The sequence below is a fragment of the Podarcis erhardii genome (assembly GCF_964252035.2).
Source record: "Podarcis erhardii genome assembly, chromosome: 15".
Classification (NCBI taxonomy): Eukaryota; Metazoa; Chordata; class Lepidosauria; order Squamata; family Lacertidae; genus Podarcis; species Podarcis erhardii.
This window is the reverse complement of record NC_138505.1, coordinates 1676344-1696626: the sequence shown is the minus strand read 5'-3', so window position 1 is coordinate 1696626 and position 20283 is coordinate 1676344. Positions and strand designations below refer to the sequence as shown.

Genomic DNA, 20283 nt, shown 5'->3' with positions numbered 1-20283 from the left:
TTATTAACCACAATCTCTGTACATCTTTACCATCAGGCAATGACAACATTCTTCAAAGGGTTATTTTACCAAATGTTATTGAGACAAATAACACAGTACATAGCATGGTGCCCAACATACACACTGTAAAGTCTCATAAGATCTAGAGCAGGGACCAGATATGATACAATGATCAGCTAATTAATGCACGGTTGGTTTCTGTGGTCCTACAGCACCTTGAGATGGGCTGGGAGGTCCAGATAATTGGCTTTCTACACTTCAGCAGCCACACACCTAAATCTTTACCCAGAACTCATTGAAGATCACTCCCACCATTGGTATGGTGTCTGACATCCAAGCCAGAGTTTTCCAGTATAGGTTTCTGAACAGCTTCCAACCTTGTAATAGCAAGCACAGGGGCCAAGTGTTGACTGGACTGTGGCCAAAAGTGGATCTCTGTGAGCTACATGAGGAGGGAGGCATTTCCAGGCCTGGGGGAACCCCAGAGTTTTCAGATGTACAAAAACCTGAAAGCAAAAGACTTAATGGGACACCTTCTCCCCCCAAAAAAGAATCAACCAAATGAGGATTATAGAGTGAACATGCCAAAAGGAAAATGGAGAACAGGGTGAGGAGGTGGTGTGTGTGTGTAAATGTAAGTGTAACATTCTGATTGGAATCTAGAACTGCAACATATTGTTGCAGGACACATTAATTCCCCCCCTCCCTCCGAAGTACTTCAAACAGCAGAGGGTGGAATCTGGAACTTAAAAAGAGAGGCTTTGAGCATTCTAGAGTTCAGCTGCAGACAGGTCCAAGAAAGGCTCTTGATATGAGAGATCTGAAAAGCTGGAGGCCAATGTGCAGACAATAGGTTGGGGAGAAATGGAGCCTTGGTTTAGGAACATGGGTCGCTGCCTTTTCCCCCAGCCATACCTGGAGGTGCATTCAGGTGTTGAAGCTGGGACCTTCTACATACATGTGAAGCAGGTGTTCTACCACTGAGACATGGTTTTGCCCAAGTGCTGCATTCTGCTGAGTCAGATCATTGGTCCTTCTAGCTGAGGACGGTCTACACTGGCTGGAAGCAGCTCTCCTGGGTTTCAGGGAGGGGACATTCCCAGGTCTACTTGGAGATGCTATTGCGGGTTTAACCTGGGGCATTCTGCATGCAAAGCAGGTGTTCTGTCCCTGAGCTAGGGCCCTTTCCTCCACCATATTTATATGGAAACCAACCCTGTTGCATCCATCCCTTTCCCATAAGCAGAAACCCATCTTCATTCCAGTCCCAGTTCATGAACTGCATCATTCAGGATGATCAATCAGTGGCAGCATCACCTTCCTCTTAGTTTTGTTTAAAACTGGAACGTAGGAGTGCTAGTTTTGCTTTCATATTTACTTTGATACATCGTGAGCACAAAGTCAGGATTGCTAGCACAGTCAAGAGCCCACTACCCTCTTACACAGAGCAGCCCACAGGGAAGTCTATTGTGACACCTAAGGAGAGATTCAGGTCTAGCAGTTGGATGGCAGATGCTATCCCGAGCATGATGTCACATCCATACATAGACAGTTTCTCTCTTGCTTACAAACAGCCATGGATGGGCTTACTAAAACATTTATGGGATGTGAGTCTGAATATTTATTTATTGATGTCTTGTCCATCTCAAAAGCAGAGTCTTCCTTTTAGCCATGTAATTGCATGTTAGAATGGTTCTGGTTACATGTTGCTGCTGCCCACAATGGCTTCCATTTCAGGAGAAGAGTGGTGGGCAATCTTTCAATCTCTGCCAATCTGCCCAATTTTTGGGTGGATATCTCAAGACTCCACCCCCCTCTTTGCTTTCTTTTGAGGCAGGCTGAAAACTCCATTGTATGGACTGGTCTTTTGGAGAATAGTTTGCTCCATTGTCTACAAAGCCTTGGATCGTTCTCCCTTCCAGGGTTCAGCTTCAGCAAGATATCCTCAAACCACTTTGGAGTGAGGGCTTCCAGTCATTTCAGAGCGAGGACTTCTAGTAACTTTGGAGTGAGGGCTTGCAGCAGAAAATAAGATTCCACAATAAAAGGAAAGAAAGGGAATTTTGCCCGTGAAATATTCTTTTCTCTTCTGTGCCAAAAAACAAAAACAAAAAGTAGCCTTGGCAAGTCCCAAGTGGTGCTCAGAGGGTTTGGCACATCATTTGGTTTTTGGCCCCTGCAAAGGTGATGTTTCTTGACAAAATCCCTCTTGCTGGATCCTGTTGGGAAACAGAATTATATTTATAAATCAGATGGCATATTGGGGCTCTCCCATAGAAGAGAGGACAGACTTATTCCCCTCTACTAGATTAAAGGATCTACCCTAGACTGAGGGTAGATCTCAGTTGGACATGAGGAGAAACGTATCAATGGTAGAACCAGTTTGACAATGGGAACACTCTCTAGAGCTGCTGGAGCTTTCCTTTGTTAAAGGTCTTGAAGGAGAGGCTGGTGCATGGCTAGAATCACACACAAACATATTTGGTGCATATATTTGTGCAAAAAAAAAATCACCACCATTTGATATACAGTGGTACCTCAGGTTACATACGCTTCAGGTTAAATACGCTTCAGGTTACAGAGTCTGCTAACCCAGAAATAGTACCTTGGGTTAAGAACTTTGCTTCAGGATGAGAACAGAAATCGTGCTCCGGCAGAGTGGCAGCAGCAGGAGGCCCCATTAGCTAAAGTGGTGCCTCAGATTAAGAACAGACCTCCGGAATGAATTAGGTACTTAACCCGAGGTACCACTGTATTTTTTAAGCCCATCCAAAATATCATGGACCTTACCAGGCCTATGTGACTTCTTCAGAAGAATTGTCCGGGGTCCTTCGGATCTGGTCGTAAATAGTCGTGACAAGCCGTTCTTTTTGGGGGCTTCTCTCTGCATTATTTTCCCGGAGACCTAGGGACTAAATGCAAATAAGGAAGAGGTTTGTTTGTTTGTTTGTTTTTAAATGATATGGCATTTGCTGAGAATAAAAATGACACAAACACCCAACACTTGGGAACATAAGAAGCTGCCACATACTGAATCAGACCATTGGTCCATGTAGCTCAGTATTGTCTACACTGACTGGCAGTGGCTGTCCAGGATTTCAGGCAGAAGTCTCTGTTGGGAATCTGAATATGTGCAGTTTCATACAGAGTCAATTAGGGTTTGGCCGACAGCCAAGGCAATGTAAAGGAGTGTAATCTGCCTGGTGATACAGAGGCATGGAGACAGCTCCATGATTGGTCAAGCTCTCACGGGGATAATGATTTATGGCCTACTAACTGGAATGTCAAAACAAAAAAAATTCCTTCCAGTAGCACCTTAAAGACCAACTAAGTCAGTTCTTGGTATGAGCTTTCGTGTGCATGCACACTTCTTCAGATACACTGAAACAGAAGTTTCCAGACCCTTCTATATAGTGAGAAGGTGGGGAGGGGTATTACTCAGAAGGGTGGTGGGAATGGGTGATTGGCAGATGGCTGTCAGATGGCTCTTAAGAGTCGTCAACAGGCTCATCACAGCCATCTGCCAATCACCCATTCCCACCACCCTTCTGAGTAATACCCCTCCCCACCTTCTCACTATATAGAAGGGTCTGGAAACTTCTGTTTCAGTGTATCTGAAGAAGTGGCATGCACACGAAAGCTCATACCAAGAACTGACTTAGTTGGTCTTTAAGGTGCTACTGGAAGGAATTTTTTTTGTTTTGACTATGGCAGACCAACACGGCTACCTATCTGTAACTGTAACTGGAATGTGTTAGTTAGAGTGGCGAGTGCAGGAGTTGGAGGTTGAGAGTTGTGAGTCGTGTAAGAGAGAGCTAGTTAAAGATCCATGTTCTGTTCTGTTCCTGTAAATAGTCCACTGTATATAATAAACTATAAGTTACTGGTTCCTGCTTCGTCCATCCTCTCTGTAGCCAGTTGTCAGTTGCTTCCATGGACTCTGCATTTACTCTGCTAGGTCTGGCTAGGGTCCTGCAAGAAGTCAGAAAGTTGTGAAACACCAATAGTCTCTCCCAGTGCTATCTGGAGATACTGGGAATTGAACCTGAGACCTTCTGCTTGCAGGACAGAGGCTCTACGACTGAGCTATGGCGCTTTCCTTAATCTGAGCTCAATTTGTGTAGCTGTGGAGAGACATCTAGTGGTTGGGCTTAAATGTCCTCTTCTGTCACGGAGCCAGCTGAGATGGCTCCTGAGTTGGATGAGGAGGAGCGAGAGGGGCCAGAGAAAGCACTGGAAGGTGTGGGAGAGCAAGGGGAGGTGGAGGCAGGACTCCCTGATGTTATGGAGCCCCAGCATCACTCCAGCTCTGGCACAGAGGGAGAGGGCACACCACTTTTAGCCGCTCAGGACAGGAGGAGGTTAAAGCATAGGGAACAACGCAGAGATGAGATTACAAAGACTGCTCTGCTGGAGGCGAAGCTGAAAGCCCCCACTCCCGGGATCTGTGAAGACATGTGAAGAGATACTCTGTACTTTGTAAATAAGGTAAAGGTAAAGGGACCCCTGACCATTAGGTCCAGTCGTGACCAACTCTCTGGTTGCGGCACTCATAAAGACTGTAAATACCACTACTGTCAAGCCGAGGGATTAATTGTGAAGGGCAAACCTCCCCCCTTTACATCTTCATAGGCCAGTAGCTAAAGAAGGACCTGTGAGGTCCTGCAGTGATATATTCTGAAGTTCAGCAGACCCCCATAGCCGAGCCTTCGAGGAAGAGTCCATAGCTAAGCTTTTGAGGAAATAATTCCTCTTTCTGCAAAACAGCTCTAGGCTGAGCTGGGCTTCCACCCAGCAGAGGAGAGGCCCAGTGGAGGGCCTCAGGACAGTCTCACCTTATTGTTACCTTCTGGGGGGCTCCTCCGAAGGATCTCTGCATACTGGGGGTCAGAAGGGCTCTCCTCCACTTGCACAGTTGGAATGGTAACTTGGAAGAAGAAAGAGATCGAGAGAGATCTGTGTGAGAGAGATCCTATATTGCTTTAGGTGGGAACTGTTTCAGGCTGAGGGACACAACCTTCTGAGGGCCACATGCCAGTGGTGGGTGGGGCCAGAGGGAAAGTGGGTGGAGCAACAAATGTAAATGCTGCCTTAGGCTACTTTCTGCACAGGCTCACAACCCAGTCTCTATTATCTACCCAGGCAAGAAAGAGGCTTTATCTGATTCCAGCCAGGCAAAAATACTGTATTTGACCTGGGAGCAGTACTGATGTTAGCCAGAGAGGCCTGGGGGGGACACATCTGCCTCCCCCCCCCCAGGTCTCAGGCTCCTCACCCTTCCATTTTAACATAAATATTGTCTAATCTGGTTGCTCCTGTGATAGCAACAACAGTTATTAAGCATGGGGAAGTTTTTGTCAGTGGGGAGAGACGCTTATGAGGAAAGTTTCCACAGGCAAAATCTTTCTGCACCAAGGAGTTCCTAAAGGCACAGAGTTTTTCAGAAAAGATGATGGCCCTTGCATTTAGCTTGCACTCCTTTTAATTTCTTTTTTCAGTTAAGTTTTATCCAGTTCTTCAGTCAAAAAGCCTCCCAAGAACAGCTTCCAGTTCCACAGAAACACAACAGTCCCTGCTCTTGAGACTTACAGTCTAAAACAGACATGGCTCAAAAGGAAAGTAAATTGGGTGGGAAGAGTAAATAAGCAAACTCGGGTAAAATTACTTAACTCCAAGTTGTTCCGATGACCAGCAGGGGTTGAAATGTTCTGTGACTCATGGGTTTCTTTAAATGTGACATAATTAGGGTTGTAGGGGAAGGACTGGAATACTTCAAACAAATGTTTGGCTCACCAGCTTCTGCCGATTTTTCATTATTGATCCTCCAGCACCAGAAGGCAGCCCCAAGACTCAGCACTAGCAGGACGAAGGTCAAGACGACGTAGCCTGACTTGGAGAAAGAGGCCTCAGCTGTTGGGATTGACAAGGGTGCAGAAGGTCAGAGCCAGCTTGCAAGATCTACTACACACACACACAATTCCAGCAGCAAACACTTGCTGCTGCTTTTTGTGTCGTTCCTGGTAGCTCACATGAAGAAACAAGTGTGTAGATCAAAACAGCAATACAGCAGCAGCTGTAGAGCATTGCCCAGATGCAAGTACACAAAAAAGGCAGGACTCTTGAATGTCAGGCAGAGATTTCGGAGAAACAGAAAGGGAGGGGGGAACAGATCAACATAGGGATATCTGATAGTTTTAGAGACCATGCACCAGCTACAGAGAAACTTGTTTCCTTACCCTTCTCTGTAATTTCATCTCTCCTTGCAATAACTCTTTCTCTCCTAGAGATGAAATTACAGAGAAGGGTAAGGAAACAAGCTGGGTTTAAGAACTCCAATAGTGAGTAAGTAAATAGAAAGGGAGAAATCTAAGGGTCAGGGAAGCCAGGAAATCTGTCCATGATTTTGCCTCTGTACACAGACACCTGGAGCATCGTTACAGGGAAATTGGATGGGAGAGGCTGAGACACACACACACACACACACACACACCCCACAAGCCTTGCCTCACCATGAGGGAAGGACAGGGGATCTTTGCTGCACATTACCAAAACCTCATTCATTTAGGTTCAAAACTCCATTCACAAAAGTGCCTGTCTAATCAGAAACCCCAGAGCCCTGACAGCAGCCCCGAATGTCAAGAAAATCAAAGGCATTGCATCTGCAAGGGAGGCTCAGCTCAGTTTGCAGAAGGAGCTGGCTGAGCCCCAGTTCTCCAACAAAGGAAAACAGGGAAAGTGTCAATACCAAATGTAGCAATTCACTGATAAATGTATCTACGTACAGGCTCAATGGGAAAACTTTAGAAATTCATAAGAAATCATTGTGCATCAATCTTCTCAGTTCTTATAACTTATAAGTTGTTTTGTGTGGATGATAAAGCTGGAAAAGCAAGAGAAGTATTTTGAAAAGTGTTCCTTAAAAAAACAAAAACATCTGTACCTCCACTCTGGCAGATCCTTTGCAAGTCAAAGGATACGATCTTGTGCTCGATGGGGTTGCTGGCCGTGCAGGAATAGGTGGTGTTCAGGGAAGCAGGCAGCAGCGAGAGGCGGAGAGTCTTGCCGTCGGGGGAGACCTGGTATCTGTCGGAGCTGCCCAGATCCCGGATCGGGTTTCCTTTCCTCCAAGTGACGTTGACCTGCTCCTTTCCTGGAGAGAGACACTGGAGGGTCACATTGCACCACTTGGACGTGCTGGAGACCAGCTGACTCTGTATCCGCGGAGTAGAGACGGGTTCTGGGTGCCAATGATGAGGAAAGAGGAAAAATGATAGGTGGTGGATGTCAGCCAACATGAAATTTGAACAGATGTCATAAAGTCCCTCTCAGAAATTGGGAACCAGGGCTTTCCAAATAGGACATCACATTTCTGCCCTCTCACACAGGAGCCAGATGAAATCTACACTCTGTTTCTAAGCACAGTAAAACTGCAGACTCCTGCATTTCAGAAATCCCAGTCATGAGTTTGCAATGCTTTAATAAATTCAGTATCCAAAGCACAATGGAGGCGGGGAATTGGCTCTCCCATTTCCTCCCAGCACCTAAATATTTATTAGTAATGAGCTGCAGATAATGTTGATTCTGCTAAAAGACCAGAGGAAATTAACACATTTCCCTTTTGAATTTTGTGCATAGATGTTAATTTTCATAGGGATATAAGATCCCAATTCGTCTCCACAGTGCTTCCCACGAACTGTGGAAACTCAGATAAATTTTATGATTCTGTTTTAATGGCAGATCCTAAGATTACTGAATTTCAGTAATCCAAAGCTTACTGAAAATACAGCCAAGATCCTTTCCACAACCATCAAAACTAGGCCACAACTGTTAAAGGAAAGATGAATGCAGAGTCGAAAGTGTCTGCATTTTTTTGAACTACATTTGATTGCCCATCAACTCTGCTTTACTTAAAAATACATAATGTGTGGGTGCATAGATATATATATATATACACATACTCTTCTACTGTGGTTGTCTTGAATATTGATGGAAGAAACTGTCAAATTCTCACTTTCCCAATCTTAATTTCAGTTCTACACATCGGTTTAAAAGGTCGTAACAGCATTTTGGTGTGAATTTATCCTAATATACACATTTTTACATGCAATTTCCCCTAAAATGCATTTTGTGTGTTACTGTAACTAATATTAGCATTTTTTAAAAATGGAAAACCTACCCCAGCCTAGGCATTTTTGTCCATATTACTTGGTTAAAGAACTGCATTGTGAAATTCAGAGAAGTGCAGATTTTGAAGGATGGCTGTGTTTTGGCACTCATTTCTTTCTGAAATTCTGCATTAATGTGAACAGATCACTTGCCTGGATAACCCTATCCTGTATCTGATGTTTATGTACTGTCGACTGAATAAACAAAAGTATACTATTCCTGTTAAAACAGGGAGAGAGATGGCAATTTCCTTGGGCTAAAAATTGAAATTCTGCTGATTATTTTATTTTTAATATGCATGAGTGGACATGACTAACTCAGGCTCATTAATTTCCATGAGTCAGCATGGAGTATAACTTAGCTGGATACAGCCTAATGACCCACCATAGACCATGAGGCGGAAGATTTGATCCTCAACGATAGCTGGGAATAACTTCACTCGAGCCCCAAAGACACCGCTGTCATTCAGCTCCAATGCCTTGATCCTGAGCGTCTCATTGTACATTTCTATCCTCTGCTTAAATCGGTCACCAGGATCAGGCCGTTCAAATTTCCCATCCCGAAACAAAGCCACCAACAGCGCTGGGCCAGATCCAGCCCGGTAGCTCCACTCGATCTCCTTCAGTTTGGCTTGTGGACCAATGTTCACAGAGAGCGCCACCGAACCTCCCAGGACCCCGTTCACCTGGCGAGGAGGGGTGTGTGACTGGCCGGTGATGAGATCTGAGGATGATACAGAAAGGGAATAGAACAGTAATAATCAGAGAAAAGAGATTTGTGCGCAAAACATAGGGATTTGTGGGGCAGAATTATTTTTCTTCCTAGCCCTAGGCTTAGAGTGTTGGAAGACATAGCACAATCTAAAAGAAAGTACTTTTTCATGCAGCACATTGTTAAACTACAGTGGTACCTCGGGTTACAGAAGCTTCAGGTTACAGACGCTTCGGGTTACAAACATTGCCCCAGAATAAGAACGGAAATCGTGCACCAGTGGCGCAGCGGCATCAGGAGGCCCCATTAGCAAAAACACACCTCAGGTTAAGAACTGTTTCAGGTTAAGAACGGACCTCTGGAACGAATTAAGTTCTTAACCCGAGGTACCACTGTACAGGTTTTGCTCCCACAAGAGGTAGGTCACCAACCTGATTGAAAACTGAGTCTCCAGTGTTGTAATACTACTCACACCCATGATATTTTAGGCAACAATCCAGCTAGCTGACTCTGCAGAGCTAGCAGGGTGGAGCCAACCACTTTTTTTACTCAATAGAAGAATTTCCCATTGAATATACCGTTAAGTTGGATATGAATGTTCTAAATATCTGTGTTTTATGTTTATAGTAGTAATAGTAGGCTGCCACCCCTGCTTACTCCATTTGCCAACCCTTTCATGACACCTAGTCAACTCCTACCCCCTTTACATCTGACCAATTCCCCCTGCCTTTATACCCCACCTGCCCCCTCACTTATCCCCTCACAGCTCACCCCAAACTCCCCTCCCCTCAGAGTTTACCCCACCACCCACTCCTCCCATCTCAACCCAAACACCAACCCTTTTTAAAGGAGGAGGAGAGTGACTTCAGAGAGTGGTTTGACCTTCTGAAGTGCCTCCCCCCTTCATTAAACCTCATGGCAGCCATGTTTAATGCAGGGGGGAGTGCTTCAGGGGGCTGTTAGACAAACCCCTCTCTGAAGACCCCCTTTCTGTTAAACAGCTCACATGGCCACACTGCTTGCTTGCTAACCTGCCTGCTGCTCTGTCATGAAGCTGGAGTTGGTGTAGCCCCCTATCAGCAACCACATGAACTTCAGCATGACGACAACCTTACATTTTTATGTCTATAGGAAGGAAATATCATCCATAGCAAAAACCACCTAAAGCCTGTGGGCAATCTGATACTTTCCTTTTAAGCATTAATTCATAAAGCCCACCATCTGGAGACTTCGTTGAACATGTGTTCACATGCAGCTTTTTGCACACTTCAGGGAAAGTGTTATTTAAAGTCTATTCATCTGCCGGAGGATCAGATTCTTAACCAATCTTGTCTTGTTGTGGGAATAAGTTAAAACACACATGGGCACAGTGGATGTGAAGATGAAGTTAGGCCACAGGGTGTCACTGTTTCAAGAATCTGGGCGAGGTTTTAGGTACACATGGGCATGTGGCTGTGAAGAGGAGGGCACTCCCCTAGGTGGCGCTGTGTCAAAAATATCCAGACAAGGTCCTAGATGGACAGGAAATGGGTTGACCCACTGGCAAATTCTGAAGAAGACCTGGATCTACTCATAACACTATTCCACCCCCCCTCCCATTCTATTCCTTCATCTACTCAGTCATTAATTATTGAACCTAACAATGTTGACTGTGCTGTTAAGGGCTCATTCACCTGCACACCAGTCAAGCCATCTTTGGCTAGCATTGATTGCCAGTCTGTGTTGACCAGACATTCCACCTATGCAAGAGAAAAAACAGGCAGAATTCAGACCTCAGAATGAAAATATAGGCACATCAGTGGGGGATCCTTAGCTCTCTGTTGGTGGGTCTCTATTGCATACTGAAGAGATTGATATGAGTTGGACACATTGCCATACTGAAATACAGCTATTGGCTCCATCGTTGTAAACCGGTGTTGCTTGGGTCCTGATCAATATGAGCTCTAGGTCATTCCACTTATCACAGGGGGAGCAATTAAGAAATCCCAGAGTCATCCTTTTACAGTGTTACACCATGATCCCATGCAGGGTTCCTGAGAAATAACTCCCAATGAATTCAGCAGGGCTTAGCTTCTAGGGAAAAAAATGTGCAGGTTGGGGAAGGGATTTGATCTTTGCAAATTCCATTAAAAGAGGCTGGGTGCTAGAACAGGCCAAAGGGGACCCACCTAATCCAGCCTCATGTTCTCACAATGGCCAAATGCTCCTCCCAAAAACCTAGAAATCTAGATAAACTGCTTCTGGATCTGGAGGCTCTATAGGAACATAGGAAGAACCTGCTGCTGGATCAGGCCAAAGGGGGCCCATCTATTTCAGCATCCTGGTCTCACATTGGCCAACCAGATGTCTCAATGGGAAACCAACCAAAGCAGGATTCAAACACAAGAGCCCTCTCCTCTCCTGTGGTTTCCAGCAACTGGTATTCAGAAGCGTTGCTTCCTCTGACTATGGAGGAAGAACATGACCACTGTGGCTAGTAGCCACTGGCCTTCTTATCTCCCAGTTCCTATTTATAGCCATACAGGTTGATGCCCATCATTACACTGTGAATTCCATAGTTTAACTATGCATTGGGTGAAGAATTCATTTCCTTTGTCTGACTGTCCTGAATCTCCCATCACTCAGCTTCACTGGATGGCCCAGTTGGGTTTTGGTATCTCAAGCTACCTTATGGTGGATAAATCTTCTATCATGTCCCCACTTAACTGACTTTCTTCCAAACTAGTAAAGGTAAAGGGACCCCTGACCATTAGGTCCAGTCGTGGCCGACTCTGGGGTTGCGGCGCTCATCTCGCCTTACTGGCCGAGGGAGCTGGTGTACAACTTCCGGGTCATGTGGCCGGCATGACTAAGCCGCTTCTGGCGAACCAGAACAGTGCACGGAAACGCCGTTTACCTTCCCACCAGAGCAGTACCTATTTATCTACTTGCACTTTGATGTGCTTTCGAACTGCTAGGTTGGCAGGAGCAGGGACTGAGCAACGGGAGCTCACCCCGTCACGGGGATTCGAACCGCCGACCTTCTGATCGGCAAGCCCAAGAAGCTCTGTGGTTTACCGGTAACCCACAGCGCCCCTTTCTTCCACCCGCGTCCCTTTCTTCCAAACTAACCCCCACCCACCCCCAAAATTGCAACTTTTCTTCAGAGGGGAAGTACGGTATTTCAGGCATTAGATCATTGTGCCTGCTGGTCCATCATGATCTGATCTTCCCCTTCTGAATGAATATCTGCAGGTTGCATCTTAGCTATGCATCCTATTTCACACTTCTCTGAATGCTGCAAGGCAGATCTCGGCTCAAGGAACATATCAAAAGTACATTTAACAGTGCATATTTTGGAGATGCACATTTAGAAACACACATTTTGACAGGCAATGTTTATTTTAAGGGGAATGTGTTTTAAAAGATTTTGCCACTAAAGAGACCGCAGTCTCCACTGACCTACATTCCAAGGAAACCAAACCTGGGTAAATGCAACAAAATGGTTCTATTTAAACACATATATATTGCTGTAGATTTGAGGGGATCCCCCTGACCCCTAGAAATTAATGAATGCAAGGATTGTGGTTATTTGGGGCGGGAAGAGAGAAATATAAGCTGCAGATGAATTCCTGGGTAGCCTGGCCAAGCTAGGGCCATTAAGGGAGCAACAGAGGGTCATTGGGGGTCCTTTGAGGACCATTGCCAATGCAAGAGAACTCCTTCCCCCTTGCCCTGAGGTGTGAACAAAGATGGGGGTTTTGAAGGGTTGCCAAGGTGAGGGTGTGTGTGTTTGATGGGACAGGAAATGGGAGTTTTCAAGCAAGGGTTGCTGGGAGGGAGAAGCTGGAAAAAGAGCTGAGATCCATCTTGGGCAGGTTGGCTGAAGGCTACCTGTGCTGCTGTGGGGTACTAGCACCTCTCGAAAGGACTATGCTGTAAGATTTGGACTCCCTTCATGCAGACTGAAGGTGTAAATAGGTGAATGAACCATATTTCTTAAAGCCACAGCAGTTTCCGCCACGACTTCAATTCTCTAAAGGAGCACAGACCCTGTGTGAGTGCCTGGGACCCTGTGGGCTCTTGCCACCGCTCATCAGAGAGAGGGACAGGCGCCCGACATTCCCAGGTGGTCTCCCATCCAAGTACTAACCCGACCTGCTCCTGCTTAGCTTCTGAGACCAGACTGGATTGGGGGTGTTCAGGGTAGTGTAATATATAACCTGAGCATAAGACAGATCTTGCTTCCCCATTAGGTTTTCAGGTGAGTCCCAAAACCCAGCACAGAGCCAACATCTCTTTGTATCTCCAGCTTCCAGCTTGCTTCTAGCTCAGACCACACACCCCACTCTCAGGCTATTGTTCTCCTAGCAAGCAGCCAGGTGAGAGGGTGAAGGAAAGGCCCATCCATCAGCATGGAGGCTACCACCACTTGGGGCTCAACTATACTTTCCTTTGTCCCAATGACAATCAATCAGTCAGGATTTCTGCAGATTTACATTTGTTCCAATTCAGCACTAAATGGCAGGTTTTCCCAGAGAAAGTGGCAGGGACAAGAGAAAAACTTCTTCAACCTGTGCCTAGAAATCATGAGATGAACAGAAGCCCTTAGTTGTAGCTCTTGCAACCTATCTCATTCTTTTGGGATACTGGTGAGGTCACCTAAGCACCCAGCTAAGGCCATTGTCTTACAAAGAAATTCGTCTGACTAGTTCAGCAAAAGAGCACAGAACCCCAAGAATTGGAAGGGGCTCATGGCATCATCCAGACTGTTAAATCCACAACAATAGATTTAAATAGAACCCAAAGCAAAAATTTTGTGTGGATTTTACAGAAGCAACCCTGTCACTTACTGCAGGAAAGGGATAAAATGGACTTATCGGCGACCACATGAGAAAGTGATGTGGGCTGTGCCAACACTGATTTGCCTGTCTCCTCTGCAAACTTAATTTCCTTGGGGCAGGGGGAGAGAACAGGAGAGTGCGTAATAAGACTATTTCCAACGCAGAGGCGTGACACAAATCCCAACAGCCTTGAGAGGTCACTGGCGATTCAAGGACCTGATTGCCCTCGGTCAGAGATTGGGAACATCTGCGGCCCTCCAGATGCTTGTGCGCTCCAGCTCCCATCCTTCATCTCTGGCCGTTGGCTGGGATGCCTGCCATGGGCTTGGAGCCCAACATCTGGAGGACAACAAGATTCCCCATCCCTGGGCAATGAAAAACCTACGTGGGGGTGGAGGGAGGGAGGGAAGAGAGAGAGAGAGCCATGCACTGCTGAACTTTGCTATTTGGATGATCCCATTCTATCTTCTCCAGAATCTGGATCAAAGCTTCTAGCAGTGCCCCTGGTCCTTTGCCCCCATGAGCCACTCCATGCATGTCACAGGCCCAGATCTCCCTGTGACACTTTCTTTCTTAAGCTGTTTTGCAATATCATGGGAAATCTGGCACCCCCTCCTTCCCCCAGCCAGGACACCCAAAACTTGTCAAATTGCCCCCTACGTCTGGGTAACGTGGTGTGACAAAACTGCTGAGTATGGCCCTGTCTCTCCTGCTGGCATCACAGCTAGAGGTCTCCCTCCTCCTCCACCCCCCTCCCCTGCTGCTGCCTCCCCTTTGAGGAAGAGGAAAACAGATGTGGTTTGGTATTAAGAGAAGATTAAATACCCACATCAGAGCTGTCTCTCTCCCCCTTCGGCTTCCGCCTGCCAAAATTTATTGTGAGCTGGGCTGTGTTCTGGGTTTAGCCTTCGCCTCTCTCTCAGATAAAAATAAATCAATAAGTGGAGGGATAAGGGGGAAAAAAGGAGAGAGGGGGTCAGTTGCAGTGATCCTATTTGCCGGGGGTTTCTCTTTATTATTTATTAATAATTGCAATCTTTGATTGCTGCTCCTTTGGAAAATGCCAAGAGACCTTCTTTGATTTCATTACGTATCAGAAACAAATAACAGGTGGTGCGATCTGTTTTCTCTCACCCCGGTTGTTTTAGTAAGGTTTGATTTATTCCTTTGTGTTTATATCTCACCATTTTTTCCCCTCTCCAAGGAGCTCAAGGTGGCTATTACATGGTTCTTTCCCTCCCTCCTCATTTAGCCCCCACAGTGGTGAGGCTGAGAGGCAAGCTGTGGCTGAGTCAGGGTCATGCCCAGTGAGCTTCATAGCCAAGTAGGGATTTGCACCTTGTTCTCCCAGGTCCAAGACTGACTCTCTGTTTGTCTATATCTCCATCACATTGACATCCCACCTTTTTCTCAGTTTGGTGTAGTGGTTAAGAGTGGTGGACTCGTAATCTGGTGAACCGGGTTCGCGTCTCTGCTCCTCCACATGCAGCTGCTGGGTGACCTTGGGCCAGTCACACTTCTCTGAAGTCTCTCAGCCCCACTCACCTCACAGAGTGTTTGTTGGGGGGGAGGAAGGGAAAGGAGATTGTTAGCCGCTTTGAGACTCCTTCGGGTAGTGATAAAGCGGGATATCAAATCCAAACTCTTCTTCTTCTCAAAGGGGTGCAAGGTGGCATACGTGGTTCTCTCCCCCTCTACATTTACACTCCACAACAACCCTGTGAGGTAGGTTAGGTAGAGAGCCAGTGACTGTCCCAAGGTCCATGTTAGACCCAGAAAGCGGCCTTACTCCAAGTCCCGTCTAGCCTGGCCACATTGTTCTCTAGTCTGCCTTCCATTCTCTAGTGTTCTTTAGTCTGCTCCACCCTAACATCATGAGTCAATCCTCTCCCCAGGGCCCTTAAATCCCTTTTTTCTTCCGCTGTGACTCTTGTCTGGGTTCACCTTAAGGAAGTGATGGATTGCGGAGATGGGGGAGGCAGGAACAAGGGGGGTGGGTAGGTTACTGGGATGAAGAAAATTGCGTCCACCATTTATCACAGCTTTATCCCATTTTATCCTGAAGTTGGTTAGAACATTGTAATCTCCGCAAATCCCCTGTCCTCAAAGCTGAAAGACATGACTGGTTAGCAGGGGCTTGGAGGGAGGAATGAGTTTCGGGGGGGGGGGACACACACAACTGGTGGATTATTACAAATAAATAAATAAAAGGCTTAGGAAAGGAACGTTGAGAGGCGAAGATGGCAGGCAGCACAAAGGAGATGCGTGCAGATTTGTGGCTTGCACAATTTACATTCCTACAACCCTCAGTGCAAATTTATGTTCCCAGGGCAGTTTGAGATACACTTTTATTGCATTTATATATCTTTTTTTTTTTCTCTCCAAGGAGCTCAAGGTGGGGGTGCATGGTTCTCCCAACTCCTCATTTAATCCTCACAACAACCCTGTGAGGTAGGTTAGGATGAGAGCCAATGACTGGCCCCCCAAGGTTACACCCAGGTCCGTCCCAGTCTGACACTCTCTCTATGGTATCACAGTGGATAGCAGTTGCTAGACGGACTGATTTCAAACATTAATTTTACTCAGGGGAGACCCATTGAAATGTGAAGGACATAGCTAGCTTCAGTCCATTCATTTCAATAGGTCTACTCTCAGTAGGCCAAACTGAGAATCTGAGGAACAACAGGCATCCTTGCTGGAAACATCTGCAGCCTTTAAACCTGCTTAATCCTGTGACATTTTATAATACAGATTAGTAATATTCAGTCCTAACAGAAGCAGGAATCACAATCTGCCAAGGTTGTTATTATTACCATTAATCAATCAATTGCCTTCTCAACCACCATCTCAAGGCAATTTACATATCAGATAATTAAAAAAACAAAAGCAATATTGTACATTTAAAACAAGACTAAGACCCTAACAAGTGTACCCTCATGGCAAAAAACCCATTTATTCAACTGGAAAAGTCTGTGGGAACAACAATGTCTTCAGTTGTTCCCAGAAAGTGCAGACTGGGGGCACCTGCCAAGAGTGAGGAAAACGCTAGCAGTCCCAGAAACCTTTGCAACTGCAATCCCATGAGTCTTTGCATTGACCTTTGAAACCTGTGGGGAGTTGAAGTTTGAGAAAGCAGATTTGGAAGAAGCAGTTATGGTGGAGTTTGATGGATTTTTGGCAGAGTTTGGGTTTTTTTAGAAGGTGTTCCCCACTAAATGCCATTTCACATATACGTGGGGTATCCGGGAACGTAACCCCTGTGTAAGTGGGGAGACGCCCATATTGTTTTCATTAAAAGATACCCTTTTATACACATTCATCTATTTGCAGCTGGAGAACTGCACAGCAAAATTCAAAATATTGTTCTTATTTTGAGGGGCAGGCAAGTTTGGATTTGTGTATTGTGAATTAGGCAGAAGTTGGCATTGCAATACCAACGAAATTGGATTTCTCCCTCATCCTTTCCTGAAAGGCTAACAACTATAGTATGTTATAAGTGCTCTCATGGGTTAGATGCATGAATGGTGGTCGTCAACTGGCAGATGTTCAGATATGTGGCAAGGGGAAATAATTGTAAGCTGTGGGGTCAAGAGGCCTTGAGATGCAGTAAGTCTGTGTCATTGCTTTGAAAAGCTCAAACACCAAGCAGGGTGGGCATTCTCATCCTGAACAGGTCAGCCCTACCACTAGTCAGAGTTGAGATAGCTGGCTTTTCCACCTGAACCCACCAGCTCTTCCCCTCAATTGAAGGACAGAGTTGTGTCTACCTCATGGCCTGTTTTGCACCTCCCTCATCTCATCTCCTGCCCTTGGATGCATTGGAAGATGTTCTCCTACTGTCAGTGTTTAATCAGATTTAGCTGCTCTACGTTGAAAGAGGTGGAAGACGCCATCTTGGTTTTCTGCCTCAGGCAACAAAACGCCTTGCACCAACCCGAAGCATTAGTTAGAGCTGCTATTATCGTTCATTATGAAAATGTCTATTCTGCCCTTCCATAGGTAAGGTGCTATTACACCTTCAGGTTAAAGCTTTTGAGGTCTCACAGCCTCCCATGCAAGGAACTGTGAAATTGGTAAGTCTAAGAATAAGCTGCACTTTAGTAGGGTAAGAACACAGCGATCATTAGAAATTTTCACTTCTCCAAATATTTCAAGGCAGTTTTTCAACCAACAATTACAAAACTGAATCTTTTAGGGGAATGTGTGCATAATAAATAAATACATCAGAACCATGATGTATTATCATGTTTGGGCAAATTGCTTGCAAAAAAACCCTGTACATTAGTCAAAACTGCATACAAAATATGGAGAAATACATGAATTTTCAGGATTTTTTTATTTAAAAAAAGCAAATTTCTGCAGAAAAGTGGAGGACTCAATTTAAGATTGGAAAACTGAGAGAACTGGAGTTAACAGATCTAATTATCCCTGCTTCTAACCAATTAAGAAAAAAATACACACCCCAGGCTGAATACGAAGAATTAGTAATAGGAATGAACTGAGCAGTAGATGAAATGAGAGGTGTTTGAGGAACTGCTAATTCTGCACACGCTTCACATTACGGGTCCTGCATTCCTTACAGAAAGTGTTTCTGGAGCTGAGATCTCTTCCTCCCTGGAGCGTCTCTCATGTGCAAGTTATTTGGAGCTGTAACATCTGGCTGTGTGCTAATAATATCCAGCCACCTTTGCTACCAAGTTGCCTCTGCAGGCAAAAGTTGCCAGGGGGGGGGGGAATGGAGAAGGATAGAATCTGGATCAGAGAGTCAAGAATCAGAGAGAGTTCTTTTGCATGCCATTGCATAGCAGATGCAAACTTTCATTTCCACCACCTGCGTCCAGTCAAAATCGTGTCAGGTGTGATCCTGTTGCGAGTCACTTTGAAATGAACTGGAGCTGCACGTTAGTGTAAATACAACTGGTGTGTGAAAATTGCATGGTGAAATGTGCCTTTTGGTTCTCCCCAATGCAGACCAGGTTATTTATTGATTTAATCACTCGTTATGCTTAATAGTCACTTGTTACCTAAAAGGTCACCAAGCAATTTGCGTTTGAGAACATAAATGCAAGCACATTATGCCATGGGTGAGGGATGCATGTAAAACATGTGAATCTGGCTACTGAATTTTTATAAATAAGGATCCGGCAAGGCAGTAAGTCCATGGAACCAAGAGACAGCCTGGTGCAAGGCTCAGTAGGAGATATATGGACGGCATGATTATAGGGGAGTGGGGGAATTCTGCTGAAAGCAGACACTGATTTGCCCACAAGCGACTTGCCTACTGCTGAAAGATATTTTAAGCTGAAATAAACCCATGCTTCTTTTCTAAAACAAATGCTCAAGGCAGCACCCCAAGTGTGCTCATGCCCACGCTTCAAAAACAGTGAAAACGAGTGAGTCCAGAACCACAAATTTTAAACCACCCTAGAAGTCTTCCTCGCAAACCTGATCCTATGTGAGTTTACTCAGAAGTAAGCCATGCCATTTTCAGTGGGGCTGTCTCCCAAGTAAAAGATGCAGAGGATACCCCAGAGGGCATTTAGCAACCGCCAATAGTCCCGTATGCTAAAAGCCATCAATAGAATCATAGCAAAAGTTTCACACGAGGTCAAGTTTTTATTCCAGCCCACCTCAAACAAGGGCACACTGAAGGCAAGTGAGCTGTGCCTATAGGGTGGCCGGGGCTGTGTGGGAATAGATACACTCTCACCTTTGTTAAATCACCTCACCTCCAAACACCAGGTCTCCACACACAAACACACACCCACACCCATCCCCCAGGGATCTTCTGTGTCTTACACGCAGGTCTAATTCACTTACCTGTTAAGAAGCTGGCGAGTGTCAAGAGCAATAAAGCGAGAGCATTCTTTCTGAGCATTGCCCATTTCATCTCCATTTCCTCCCTGCCAGGTTCCTCTTTGCCCTGCCCTCAAGAGCATCTGCTGGGGAGGTGGGGAGCTGCCACAGGGAGAAGCACATCACGGAGTCCTTGGAGATCTCGCTCTCTCCTTCTCTCTCTCTCTCTCTCTCTCTCTCTCTCTCTCTCTCTCTCTTTCTCTCTCTCTCTCGCTCAGCTACAAGTGTTAATTAGCACCCCTTAACTGATCATAATTATTGTTTGCGGCTCTTCGATAGCAACTGAGTTCCTGAACAAATCTCTGTGTGTGTGAGAGAGAAAGACTCTCTCTCTCTCTTGTGCGTGAACAGAGTTTCAGTCCCGGACGGCGCGGATTATCACCAGATGACGATTTAATCGGAGGGTTCGGTGAGAGCGGGCACTGATGTCGCATCTCATCAGGAAATCCTTCATCAGGGCAATTAAACGATCTCTTCCCCCCAATGTAAGAACAGGGGCCTGACCAAATTCCTGCTCAGACTTGAGTCTCGGAAGGACAACAGTTGCTGGGATGCACAAGGCGGGGGGGAGTCCAGCTGAAATCAGGTCCTGCTCACAGATTAACCATCGGGGCATCTGGTCGGCCACTGTGTGAAAAGGATGCCAGACTAGATGGGCTCTCTTTGGCCTGGACCCAGCAGGCAGGATGCTATTGTGTTCTAATTTAAAGCACAGTATGGGGAGGGG

The 20283-nt window shown here is 45.8% G+C and overlaps 1 protein-coding gene across 5 annotated transcripts; it reads right to left on the bottom strand.

Annotated features, from left to right (window-relative positions):
* Positions 1 to 20075, bottom strand: LOC309329944 (SLAM family member 5-like). Of its 5 annotated transcripts, none has more exons than XR_014151231.1 (8): positions 19521 to 20075; positions 10551 to 10616; positions 8551 to 8889; positions 6941 to 7237; positions 5794 to 5910; positions 4847 to 4927; positions 2791 to 2912; positions 1 to 2222 (listed from the first exon to the last, which is right to left on the bottom strand). XR_014151231.1 is itself a non-coding variant. In XM_081841211.1 (8 exons), exons 1-7 carry the CDS (start codon positions 19594 to 19596, stop codon positions 2796 to 2798), a joined length of 1104 nt encoding a protein of 367 aa, XP_081697337.1. In that variant the 5' UTR covers positions 19597 to 20062; the 3' UTR covers positions 1 to 2222; positions 2791 to 2795. The 5 variants fall into 5 exon arrangements, 3 of the variants coding, with proteins under 3 accessions (XP_081697337.1, XP_081697336.1, XP_081697338.1); XR_014151232.1 differs by having other exon boundaries at positions 1 to 2219; XM_081841211.1 differs by having other exon boundaries at positions 4836 to 4927; positions 19521 to 20062.
* Between the last annotated feature and the right edge of the window lie 208 nt (positions 20076 to 20283).

Excerpts from the sequence above, each read along its gene's own strand:
- LOC309329944 (XM_081841211.1), bottom strand. The coding sequence starts at position 19,596 with ATGGAGATGAAATGGGCAATGCTCAGAAAGAATGCTCTCGCTTTATTG. Across the intron at positions 10,617-19,520 it reads ACTCGCCAGCTTCTTAACAG|GTGGAATGTCTGGTCAACAC; the intron begins GTAAGTGAATTA and ends TCTCTTGCATAG. Across the intron at positions 8,890-10,550 it reads ATGGCTTGACTGGTGTGCAG|ATCTCATCACCGGCCAGTCA; the intron begins GTGAATGAGCCC and ends TATCATCCTCAG.